Source organism: Seriola dumerili, unplaced genomic scaffold, assembly GCF_002260705.1.
Source record: "Seriola dumerili isolate Sdu_G_001 unplaced genomic scaffold, Sdu_1.0 BDQW01000432.1, whole genome shotgun sequence".
In the NCBI taxonomy this organism is placed as follows: Eukaryota; Metazoa; Chordata; class Actinopteri; order Carangiformes; family Carangidae; genus Seriola; species Seriola dumerili.
This window is the reverse complement of record NW_019174687.1, coordinates 4,253,456-4,265,690: the sequence shown is the minus strand read 5'-3', so window position 1 is coordinate 4,265,690 and position 12,235 is coordinate 4,253,456. Positions and strand designations below refer to the sequence as shown.

Here is a 12,235-nt window from a genome sequence, read left to right as displayed (position 1 = left end):
GAAAAAAACAGATTTTTCAGTTGTTGTTTGTTTGTTTATTTGTTTTACAGTGTAACAAATAATAAAGCTCATACGAATCAAAATGATACCTGTTAACATAAAGTTAAATTCAAAGTACAAAATTCTTTTGAAAATTTCCCAGTTCAACTTTATTTATCCCTGTAAGCACAGGGGTCACCACCCAGATCCCAGATATTCACATAGATGGAAGAAAAGAAGAGAGATAGAGATACAGCTACTGAGACACACACAGACTCACAGAGAACAACACAAAAAAAAAAAACCTCCCTACACTCCAATCAATAAGTCTGATGATAATAACCACCCTGTTACTGACAGCTACGACCACTCCAGAGCTGCTGATCTATGAGCATCCATCTCAGCTTCACACATCCAGCCTCGTATGTCTTCATTAGAGCTCTCAGCGTGGCTCGGAGTATCACTGCTGCTGCTGCTGCTCGGGAGAAAAGCTAAAAGTTGATTAGCCGACCATATAACGACTACCAGCCGGTGGAGGAATATATGAGAGGAGTGGGAAATACCTCGCCTCTGTGTTTTCCTCTCGGGAGTCTGGATGGATGGATCATCCCCCTCCCCCCCTCCTGACTCACTCTTCTCTCTCCTTTCCCTTTATTTAGTTTCAGTTCATACCAGCACACTCGATTCATACTCTTTATTGGGTGGGTGAGGTTTGTAACATGGCAACTGATGGGAATTCACAAGGAAGTAGCAACATATATATACATACATATATAACTTATAATAAATACATATCTACACAAGGAAGTAGGTGACATTCAATAAATAAATCATCCAACATTATCTTCATTCCCCAGTTACACTCTGTCCATCTTGTATTCTCAACGACAGACACTTCAAACACGGCACAGACTCACACACAGGAACACAGTGAAGCCTTAAAGGAAATCAATGCGGGCCTCTCATTCATTCCTTTTCTATCAACCGCTGCCAATAGAGAGACGCTAAGTCCAATAAATAAGTGAGGCGGATGAAGACGACACCCATGAGACCCACCAACAGCACCTCAACTACCCTGCAAAGTGACATCCACAGATTGTAAGATCCCAAGTGTTTTGCTGCACTGCCACCACTTGCTTGGTTTAGACTGGATGCCATGTTTGACATAAATAAGAAGCTACTGTACTGTGATGGCAAAAAAAAAACAAATAAGAGAAAAAAATACTTTAAAAGTACAAAATGATCAACCATAGGATACGGCACTGGACTAGAACACAAAGGATATATACAAAATGCTAAATAGAATGTATACATAAGAAAAAAGGATATTGCAAATAAGTAATCTAACATATATAAATGTAATATACAGTCCAAGATATAAAAGCATGTGCTCATATTTTCATATTACATTCATCCAAACAAAGAGGTTAATGATACATTCAATTTATAGATCAGATAGATGTAATAAATTAATCTAAACACTCCTGCACATTGGTACATATACTTATTTATTTATCTATATCAATTTTTCCACTGTGTACTTGTGGAGTTTCTGTGTATTTTTGTCTTTTGTATTTCTTTGTATTTTATTGTATTTTAATTCAGCTGCAATGACAGTTTAATTTCCCTCTGGGGATTAATAAAGTCATCTATGTATCTAAATGTGTATGAAGGGAAATAACAGTTGACATTTGCATGATGAGTAATGGAAGATCTTTCTTTCAATTCTGTAAAAGTGTTCCCAACAGTGTAAATATCTTAGAAACATGAAACACTAAAGTTGATTTATTTTTTTACTTTACAGACTCTCGGCTGTTCTTGGTGTATAACTGAAGGTTTGTAGTTGTCATGGTCTGATATGGCAGACACCTTGTGTTAGTTTTGTTTTGGACTTTCTCACTTCATGTTTTATTTTGTAATAAGGTTTCCTTGTGTGTCTCAGTGTTTTTGCTTCCTGTCTTGGTCTTGTGTGGTGATTGTCTGCCCCGCCCTAATGTGTTTCACCTGTGTTCAATCAACCTTGCCTCCCTTGTCTATAAAGTCCTTGTGCTCCCCTTTGTCTGTGTCGGTTTGTCTGTTGTCTTCACGTTTGTTCATGTCTGGTCATGTCACGTTCACGTCTGGATTTTGGATAATAAACCTTCCTGCACCGTCTCCCATGCGCTGGCTGCATTTGGGTCTTACTTACCGCTAAAACCCTGACAGTAGTGTAGTTTCCAGATCAAAGGCAGTGAAGGAAAGCTAACAAAGGTCTGAATTAATCATTAAAAAAAAAAATCACGCTACATGACTCTCAGCCTGTTCTGAATATGAGATGGACTGTGTAGCAGTGTTCTCAGAGGGAATGTACATAAATGCTGAAGAATGTTAAGAGAGTGGTTGATCTCATTTGGGTTACACCAGTGGGATTCGCTTCAAACCAGGATGTAGTCCTAGCCCCTCTTACTACAAACAAACAAGAGTTGTGAATATTACAGCACTTGGACTGACGACTAACTCATTCATTAGACAGGTGTGCCGATGGAACATCTGAACTCTGGAACCAAAACAATTCTTTTATCAATATCTTACTTTGAATAATGTGAACCATATTTTTCATTTCAAGTGTACATACAAGAACTTTGGCTGAATAAAGTATTATTTGAAAGAATATGCCAATAAACAGTTGAGTTTCTCTGGTGGTCACCCAAAGATCAGGGCAGTATTAGTTTGGAACTTAACCTCGTTTGTCAGAAATGTGGAAAGTCGGCTAAAAACATAATGGAAAATTTAATGTGGGAAGGTGGCTGCCAAGTGAGAGTGTAGTCATAATTATGTTTTACTTACTCCATAAAATTTGCAGGGTCGGACAGATGAACACCTCACCTTTGTGAAACCACCTTTTCATTGCCCAAATATTGATGAAAATGCCAACACTCCTGTTTCACCAAACATGGATGTTTTATGTTTTTAGTGTTTTATGACATAAACTTGGCTTTTGTCCATTTTGCCCTTCTCATTACAAATGAACTGCGCCACAATTAGCTTCCGATATACACTCAGTTGTCAGTTTCTTGGGTACACTCAGTGCACTTTGTACACTCAATGCAGTGTAATACAGTAATAAATCCTCCCTTTGTGCGTTGATTGAATGAGGGTTAGGCTAAATGGCCAAAGCAACTCTCTGTTTAATGCAATACAGTTCAATAGCAGCACAAACTGCAGCCTCACAAAGCTGAATCAACACCTCTCTAAAACAGTTTTAACAAAAACTGAACCTTATAACTTCCATGAAGGAGGATTTGTTGAAAAACTAGGCCAAATGGGCATATTTGTTAAGACTACTCACAAAACATCCTTATTGGACAAAACCAAGGTCAACACCTACCAACAGTCGTTTCTATTACCACCAGATTATGTTTGTTATACATTTAGAACTGTCACCAGACACGTTTGTTTGTCATTACTGACAGGATACAGCCTTAAATGTGGGCAGCAACATTCTTGTAATGACATAGATGTTACACATATTTCATTTGCTTTTCCTGTTAGAGAAGAGTGATAAGTCATGAGTGTTTATTCCAACTCGATAAATATTCAATCACCGTGTCAGATTCTGATGTGCACTGCCAATGACAATCAAACCAGAAAATGCGGATATTCAACTAACAAAACAACGCTCACAAATTCCATAAAGTTGGACTCAAAAGTCAGTGAGTTATTCAGGTTAGTCTGAGTGTGGATGACATATGGGTCCAAACTGGGTTTCAAACTATTCCCTGGAAATGCGTCTTTCATTTGGTACTAAAACAGAAACAAAGTTCAAGTGGAACAGCGCCATTGCCAATTAATTAACTCCTATTTACTGCTTGTGCCAGCGAGTATTTTAGTCAGGCCACAGCAGGTCAGCAACAAGTGAATAAAATGGAGCTTGTAATTTCAAGGAATTTCCTATAATGAGGACCACGTTTCATCATTCTCTTTCAGGAAACACCTTGAAAATTATTCAGAGCAGACCCACAAAATAAAGTGTTACTCATGTAGTGTCACCCCTGAAACAGCGGGGAGGTAACAAAGAAGGTTAGGATAGGAGTTATCTGTTGGTGAAACATAATATATTTATATCACTATTTCAAACGGAAGTATGTCCCTTACCCTTCACTGTTTTGAGGGGTTGTGGTGACTAGTTACCACGTGGTATAAGGTTTTACAGACCAAAGAAATACAGAAAATTCATAAAATATCATAAATATCATACTATTTACCTCCCCAGTATTGGGAGTGGTGGGAGCTCTATCAATAGCTACATCATAAATTTCCAAAGCACTTTTTCTTACATGGTTTAGTTTTCATACATAGTAACGAAGGTTTCTGTCTTCATAAATTTTTCACAATACTGCCTATTCTTTGACTGACAGGAGACCAAAGCAAAAAAACGCCTCATACCCAAAGGGATCTTCAATAACTCCTGTCTATTTGAGCTTACAAACCTCAGCTGTGGCTCCTTCTGAAACCCAAAGTCCAGCATAGAGAGGCTGAGTGAATGTGGTCTGGACTCTGTGGAGGAGAGTCATGGTTTCAGAGACGCTGTAGAAGGACAGAACACCTGCACTGTGATCCAGGTACACTCCTACTCTCGAGGACAACGTGCCTTTGATCGGAGTTTTTATGTTGCTATGCCTGAATTCATAGCTATTTTTGAAACAATCTAATGCCCAAGACTTGTCATTTTGTCCAAAGACACATTCACTGAATTCCCCTGCTCTGCTGATATTCTTGTATGCGACTGCTACTAAAACTCCTCTCCCACTCCTCTCCACCTCCCAGTAGCAACATCCAGTTAGACTCTCTCTACTCAGGACCTGCCAGGAATATGCAAACCTTTCTGGATGAAGAAAATATTTCTGTTCTTCTCTCATGTATGCTACCTCTCTTTTTCCCTTCGATATTGACAGATGTGTATTTGCTGTGTTTGGATCCAGTGTAATTTCACATGCATGTTTTAAGAATTCAGCTCTGGTCCTGGGCTCTGGTTGGGACTGGTAAATATCCACTCTCGGTGAGATGTTTGTCCATGTGTCTCTCAGAATGTCCTGTAGTTTATCTCTGAGCTGTGACACAGCTGCTGTCACACCCTCAAAGTAGCTCAGAGGACGGATATTGATGCTGGATGAGTCTGTAGATTCACTGAGTCGTGACAGTGAGGGGTAGTTGTGTAGAAACTGGTTGTGATCCTCTGTGTGTGAGAGCTGCTTCAGCTCAGCGTCTTTCCTCTTCAGCTCAGTGATCTCCTGCTCCAGCTTCTCCTGAAGCTCTTTGACTCGACTCACTTCAGTTTCCTGCTGGGATCTGATCTGCTGCTTCACATCAGAGCTTCTTTTCTCCATGAGACGGATCAGCTCAGTGAAGATCTTCTCACTGTCCTCCACTGCTTTATCAGCAGAGCCATTGATAGCCTCCAACTCCTGTTGAAGCACCTTCACATCTTTGTCTCTGTCCTGGATTCTCTGCTGGATTTGTTGTCGCCTCAGCTGGAGCTCTCTCTGCCACTCAGTCCTTTCTGCTGCAGCTGAGACTGTGTCGTGTCCTTTATGTTCATCCACAGAGCAGAGATAACAGATACACTGCTGATCAGGGCGGCAGAACATCTTCATCACCTCATCATGACGAGAGCAGATGTTCTCCTGGAGCTTCTTGGAGGGCTCCACCAGCTTGTGTTTTTCAAATGTGAATTGAAGATGAGGTTGGAGGTGTTGCTCACAGTAAGAGACCAGACACATCAAACAGGATTTGACAGCTTTCAGTTTTCTCCCAGTGCAGAAATCACAGGCCACATCTTCAGGTCCAGCATAGCAGTGATCAGCAGGAGCAGCTTGGAGTCCAGTCTTCTTCAGCTCCTCCACTACACATGCTATCATGGGATTTTTTACCAGGGCAGGCCTCGGTATGAAGGTCTGCCTACAGTGAGGACAGTTGAACATCCCCCTATGATTCTGTTCATCAAAGTGGTCCTTGATGCAGGTCATGCAGTAGCTGTGACCACAAGGAACAGTCACTGGATCATTCAGTAGATCCAGACAGATTAAGCAGCAGAAATTTGCTCGATCAAGTTGAATCCCTTGTGCCATTTTACTTTATTTTTGTCTGATTACAAAGTGATAAATGACTGTGGGAGCTTGACTTTATTCGAACATATGAGAAGGGGAGGGCTTTGCAGGCTTTGCTTCATTCCAGAATGAGGAGTGGCTCTGAAGAGGAAGGTTGTACTCGGTTTGAGTAAAGTCTGATCAAACAGGTTTGCGGCATTATGGTAATAGTCAGAACAATGGTATGATGATTATAGAAAATGAATCATACTGCATCAGATGGTTAAATGGAGGTGTGTACCAAAAAAAAGCTATTTTTAGGTTATGGGTTAGACACAATTAGTTTGTGGTTCGGTGTGGTTAATATCAGAGTAAGGATCAGCAAGTCAGTGGCAAATGCCATAACCACAGGGAATGTTGTATCTATGTTCTCAGCAGTACAACTACTCTTGGAACTGGAAGAACACGTGAATCCAACCAACATACCCTGTATGGAGAAGACTATGCCAGAGAACTCCATTAAGACACTTTTCTCCTGAGTGGTTGTGGATTGGGAAATGATTAACTTTGCTTTGCGTCATTGCTATAGGGAATGGAAATGAATTAAATGCCACTGATATTTGGGAATCACACTGCAAACTGAAGTCTCTGCTGACAGTGAGAAGCAGGATGATGGCTGTCTCAAATGAATGGGTTGAACGTGGGTTGAACAGACCAAAGGCATGTCAGGTGTCTGAAAAGGGGGTAACACTCTGTGTGTTCTGTTGGGTAAACTGTCAGAATATGAGGTCTACTGGTCCTTGTATAAATGGAACAAAAGCTCATGTCCACATTTCTTGGTAATTAGTCACCCATGGTCTCGGTGTTGGACTCCAGGGAGGTTGCACTTTTCCAACAATTCTGTTTCAGATTTGATTGTCTCATGCCAAAGCAAGGGTAAGATGAAGATGGCGCATTATCCATATGTTAGAGTGACAAAGTTTGTTTGCTTCAGGAGGTGTCTAAACCCATCCTTGGAGACAGCATCAGTATTTCAGATACCCATGGGCAGATCAGAATAGAGTTGTTCCTCCTTCAAGTTTAATGGATCAATGGGGATCAAGAAAACCCCTGGACACCTCCCTGACGAGGTATTGTGGACACATCCAACAAGTAGAGACTCTAGGGCAGAACCAAACCATGATGGAGGGATTATACCCCCTCTGGTCAAGCCAACCATAAGGACCTACAAAGATAAGGTGGGGGAAGTGCCTGTGAAGATGTGTGGATTGACTTTACATCACTAATGCCCAGGTCTAACAGGGTGAGAAATTATTTCATCTCTCCTGCAATCAAATTACTAGATGCCAATGATAAAAATTGGTGGATGACGATGGTGATGTTGTTTCAGCCCTCGATGATTGGCTTAGATGATGATGGCTTGATGTACTAAATTTTGCGTAATGTAAGTGTCTGTGGTGAGTTTTAGCAATTGTTTTATATGCTTTGTGCATTTTATTGCATACTTTATTGGAAAAGTAAAAAGTCAAAACCCAAAGGTTTTTAAAACCTTCCTACAAAATCTATGGGTGACTTTATCATCGCTAAACCTAAGTTCTTCTTGTCTATGACTAAAAACTGTACGTTATCTAGTTTACTTTCAAGTATTTTCACTTCCTTTTTGGCTGATGTTGAGAGGACAGCGTGCTGGATCTCATGATATCAAATTTCTTTCTGAGTAAACTAAGCCTCATCTTTAATGTGAAACCGTGTAAATCTGAGTAACTGAGGGAAATCCACTCCACTGAACACTGTAAATGATTTAATCAAACTATATCAGCCTGACTGTGCACTGAGCAGAGCAGATTAACAGGTCTTAGAGCTAAATCATATCACAGGGAAGGGAATGTGTCACCGGTGGGTGTGCGTGTGTGTGTTTGACAGGGAGAAAGGGAGTATTGTGTTGTAAGTGTAAGGGGGTCTGAAAATGAGAAAAAGGGGGGTATTGTGTGCATTTAAGTGCACAAATGTGTGTTACGGGTGCATGGGAATAAAAAATTGATTTGCAGGACTGAGAAACGAATAAGAACTGTTGGGTGAGGATGTTACAGCTCAGTGTGTGTGTGCATTGCAGGGTGTGTGTGTCATCCGGTCCCCCATAGCGAATTGGGGACGACCCCCCACCGGGCTTAGATGTGAATACCACACATTTTCTTCATCCCACACCCCTCATTCCTTCCCATAATGCACTTCCTGACATTCCCCCACCCTAAGAGGACGCACACACATGCATACACATACACACACACACACACACACACACACACACACACACACGCACACACACACCAGTATGTTCCAGTAACAGCTTTGGCAGTGCCAGTGTGTCTGCTGCTCTCCAGTGGCGCTCCAGTCCCATCCTCAGCAGTCAGTCAGTCAGATGCGGTGTGTTGCCCGCTCCCCTCAACAAGTCTTACTGTAAAATGGACTTTTAGATCATTTGCGGTTGGACTGAATCACATCCATCTGTGTTGTATTACCAAAAACTACTCAGCTGGTGAGGATTTATTAAATGTGCAAGGATCAGAATGCTTTAGGAAGAAAACCAAACCCTGACAGGGCATATTGAGAGTACGGAGGAGAAAAACATCTGATTAAATAACTGGGTTTTCTTGTAACATTGCAGTTTCAAACCCTGCAGCCCTCCTAAGACCACAACAGTACCTGCTTCATATTTCTCTCTGTGTAAAACCAGCAGTTTCATTTCCAAATTGTTCATAACTTTGGCCTTTTGGCAAAGTCAAAAAGTCTTTTCACTGTGTGTTAAATATCTTGGACAAAGTGTCCACGGGAAGAAAAGAAATAATGCCCTCAACCAAAGAGGAAAAAAGAAAGAGTTGGATTTCATGTACAAAAAACCACCTTAAGTCCACTCTTTCACTCCTTCAAAGACAGACATGTCAGAGTGTAAAATAGTCCCGTTCAGAAGAGGACAAACAGTCGAAACTGAGAGAATAGACTTCGACAGATTCACGGTGGAAAACTTGTTGCTGCTTTGTTGTAAGAAGGTCAGCACCTCATCCATGTCGATCATCATCACCAAACATAAGTTACTTTTCAGTGCTTTTTAAGTGTGAGCAGTCGAACAACAAGAACAGTCGTCCTGGTCAATGTTACGACAGAAATAATAGTGTGTAATATGCCAAAATAGTAAAAGAGTAAAAAGAGTAAAAAGAGTCTTTTAAGTTTTTAAACCTTTAATGTGCATATAATTCTTTTCTCACTCTATCTATTGTTTGCATGTTGTTGTTTTAATTTGCAACGTTTTCACATCATCTGTTTGCCTTGATCTTATCTTGATCATATCTATCACAAGAAGTGATATTTCATATATGTAGGTAAAACCAGAAAGCTTTCTTCTCATTTATTTGCTATAATTTTGTATATTTCTAAAAGGTGCTGTGATTACACACGTCAGCTCAGTGCTTCAGGAGCTGGCATTTAATGAAAGTGCAGAAAAGTCAGTTTTACCTGGTGCTTGAGGGAAATAGGCTCCAATCAGCTTGGATCGCTTCTTCTCATAGCCCTTCTGTGTGATATCACCTGCCACAGAAAGACAGAGAGAAAGCCACATTAACTTTCCACATTTTATTTTATATTTATTTATCTATTTTTTATAACTATATATTATTAAACAACACATGTAACATTAAATACAATAATATAATTATGTATCACTAAAATAAAAAGCATAAAATACAACAATAATATCGATAATATTGATAATATCGTGATATACGGGCTGGACTGTATGGAGATATCACCCCGGCCTAACTGAATTGTGCGTATGCCGCTGAAAGCCGCAGTCCAATACAACACAACACAGGGAGAAGGAGAAAGCTGTTTGACTTATCACATTCTGCTTCGTCATTCTTTCCACTCAACCAAGACCAGATGGTGCAGTGTGTGTGTGTGTGTGTGCGTAAGTGTGAAGCTCAAAGTTTTGCAGGTGCACTTAATTCACCATTCACGGCGTGACGAACCACCTCAAAACTTGCTGACCGATCTCCCCGAGGGAAGTGATAAATCAAGGCTATACATGAGGTGACATCAGCAGATTTCCACGCAGCACAAAGCACATCTGAATCCAATAGCTCTTTTATAAATGATTGTTGGCGTTGCGTTTTAACCCCCGGGGAACACCAGGCGGGTGGAGTTCATTTCCAAAGAAAGTTTTGAGAGGAGAGAGAGAGAGATGGGATCTGAATGTGTCTAACCCCACCCATCTCATACTCCACGTGATAGAAAACAAAGACTACAAGTCCCTGACAGATACTTCCTGGGTGACATAATGCAGCAATTTTAGAAGCAGAAAGCAAAGGAGAGAGGCATCATGGGAATTGGAGTTTTAAATGCCTACAGAAGCACCAGAGACATTTTCTTTGACAGCGAATGAACAGAGAAAAAAATGTTAAAAAGTAATGAAGGGTTGAGTGTGAAAGCAGAGGACAGGCAGACAGCGGGGGGACGTGGGTAATGCAGTTTGTAATGTGTTGAGTGGCAGTGATGGGTTTGTCTGTGCAGATTAACAATCAATACCTGTCTGTCAAACTGGTAATGAGATTGGAGGGATTGAGCGGGGGGTGGGGGGTTGGATAGGGGTGGGGGGCAGTCAATGGGGAACAAGCTTTAATAAACATGAGTGTATTAGATGGAAACACTCTGGAACTGTTTGTTTTCCCGTCTTACTGAGGAGGAGGAGGAGGAGGAGGCAAGAAACAAAGGAGGACAAAGAAGGTGAGGAAACAACATATTCCTACAATATTACAATGCTAGTCTCATCTCATCATACTTGTGTTTCATTGATTTATGTCTGTCTCGTGTTGGTGGTTAAAAATATAAGAGCCTCAGTATCTTGGTTAAGTCTGGACATTTGGATTCAGCCTGAGAGGAGGAGGGAGGGAGGGAGGGAGGGAGGGGAGCGAGGACAAGAAACAGGAAGAGGAAAACTTTTTTTAAAAATGATGATGATGAATAAATTGACTTTCTTCGCTCTTTGATGCCTTTTAAACATGATAATTATTTAATAATAATAATAATTATTATTATTATTATTATACAATTATTTTGTCCACCTCCTACACTTGTGTCAAACACAGCCATGCTTCCTTATCATGCATAAACACTTTGCTCACGTTACAATTTAATCACAGCATTTCATTTCATTTTATTTGAATGTCCATGTTCCACGCTGCACTTGTTATGGGGGAACTGCGCTTCAGTTTTGTGTATTCGTCTATAATCGGACCACTCTGGTGCCCCATGTGTATATTGTTCTATGACAGAATAAAAGCAAACCACTTAAATGCCCAAATCTTAATAGTAAATATCATGCAGCCTAAATGTGAGTTCTCACACAGTCAGTTTTTGTGAAGATGACGACTGATGAAGAATTCACGGATTTCTATGAGTCGAGGATGAAGTAAAAGATCAATTCAGAGAAAATCAGAGTGAAGAGCGTCGCCTGACTCGAGCTGTGGAAGGTGCGTGAAACGGACCAGAGTGACGCTAAATCTGCAGCGGATTTGTCGAACATGGAAAAAGCTGTTTGCGCGGCTGACTTGACAAATCCTTCTTAAACACACAAACATGTGACTAACTGGCTCGGATCAAGAAACCAACTGTGGGCACAGACGTCATCGGTGACAATGTCAGCAATGTGTATGTGTGTGTGTGTGTGTGTGTGTGAGATTGTGTCTCCAGTAGCGTGAAGATGAGGCACATGGCAATAATTAGCATCTCTGGTAGGGGATCTAAGTTCCCTGCAGAGAGAAAGAGAAACTGGCAAAAGCTTCAGTTTGAAAAGACAAAAAAAGAGACTTTGAGGGAAGTGGAGACACATGGGACAGAGAGAGGGAGATACCGACTTGTTGCTGTGAGACACACACACACACACACAAACACACACACACACACACACACAGTGACCAACCATCTTGACTTAATTGGGATTATCCGGAAAGAAGAGTCAGAGAGAAATGAAAGTGTCAGTCAGAGAGCTGATTCAGTTAGGTACTGTAACAGTTCAGTGTTAGCAATCTCCATCCAATCTCACCCACTGAGACAGGCAGTCAGTCAGCCTGCCAGTCAAACAGTCACTCAGTGAGACAGGCAGCAAATCAGCCGGTCAGGAGCCAATATATGGAGGATAA

General features: G+C 40.9%; 2 protein-coding genes across 2 annotated transcripts in view; both read right to left on the bottom strand.

The window, feature by feature from the left end:
• The window catches only part of dip2c (disco interacting protein 2 homolog C), a 209,864-nt gene that overhangs the window by 89,571 nt on the left and 108,058 nt on the right, over positions 1 to 12,235 (bottom strand). The window contains exon 2 of the mRNA XM_022761752.1: positions 9,555 to 9,626. Within this exon, the coding sequence (XP_022617473.1) occupies positions 9,555 to 9,626 (72 nt within the window). The remainder of the gene's footprint in view (positions 1 to 9,554; positions 9,627 to 12,235) is intronic.
• LOC111233867 (E3 ubiquitin/ISG15 ligase TRIM25-like) lies at positions 4,430 to 6,086 on the bottom strand. Its single transcript, XM_022761768.1, has one exon. The coding sequence runs from the start codon at positions 6,084 to 6,086 to the stop codon at positions 4,431 to 4,433; it is 1,656 nt and encodes a 551-aa protein (XP_022617489.1). The 3' UTR covers position 4,430.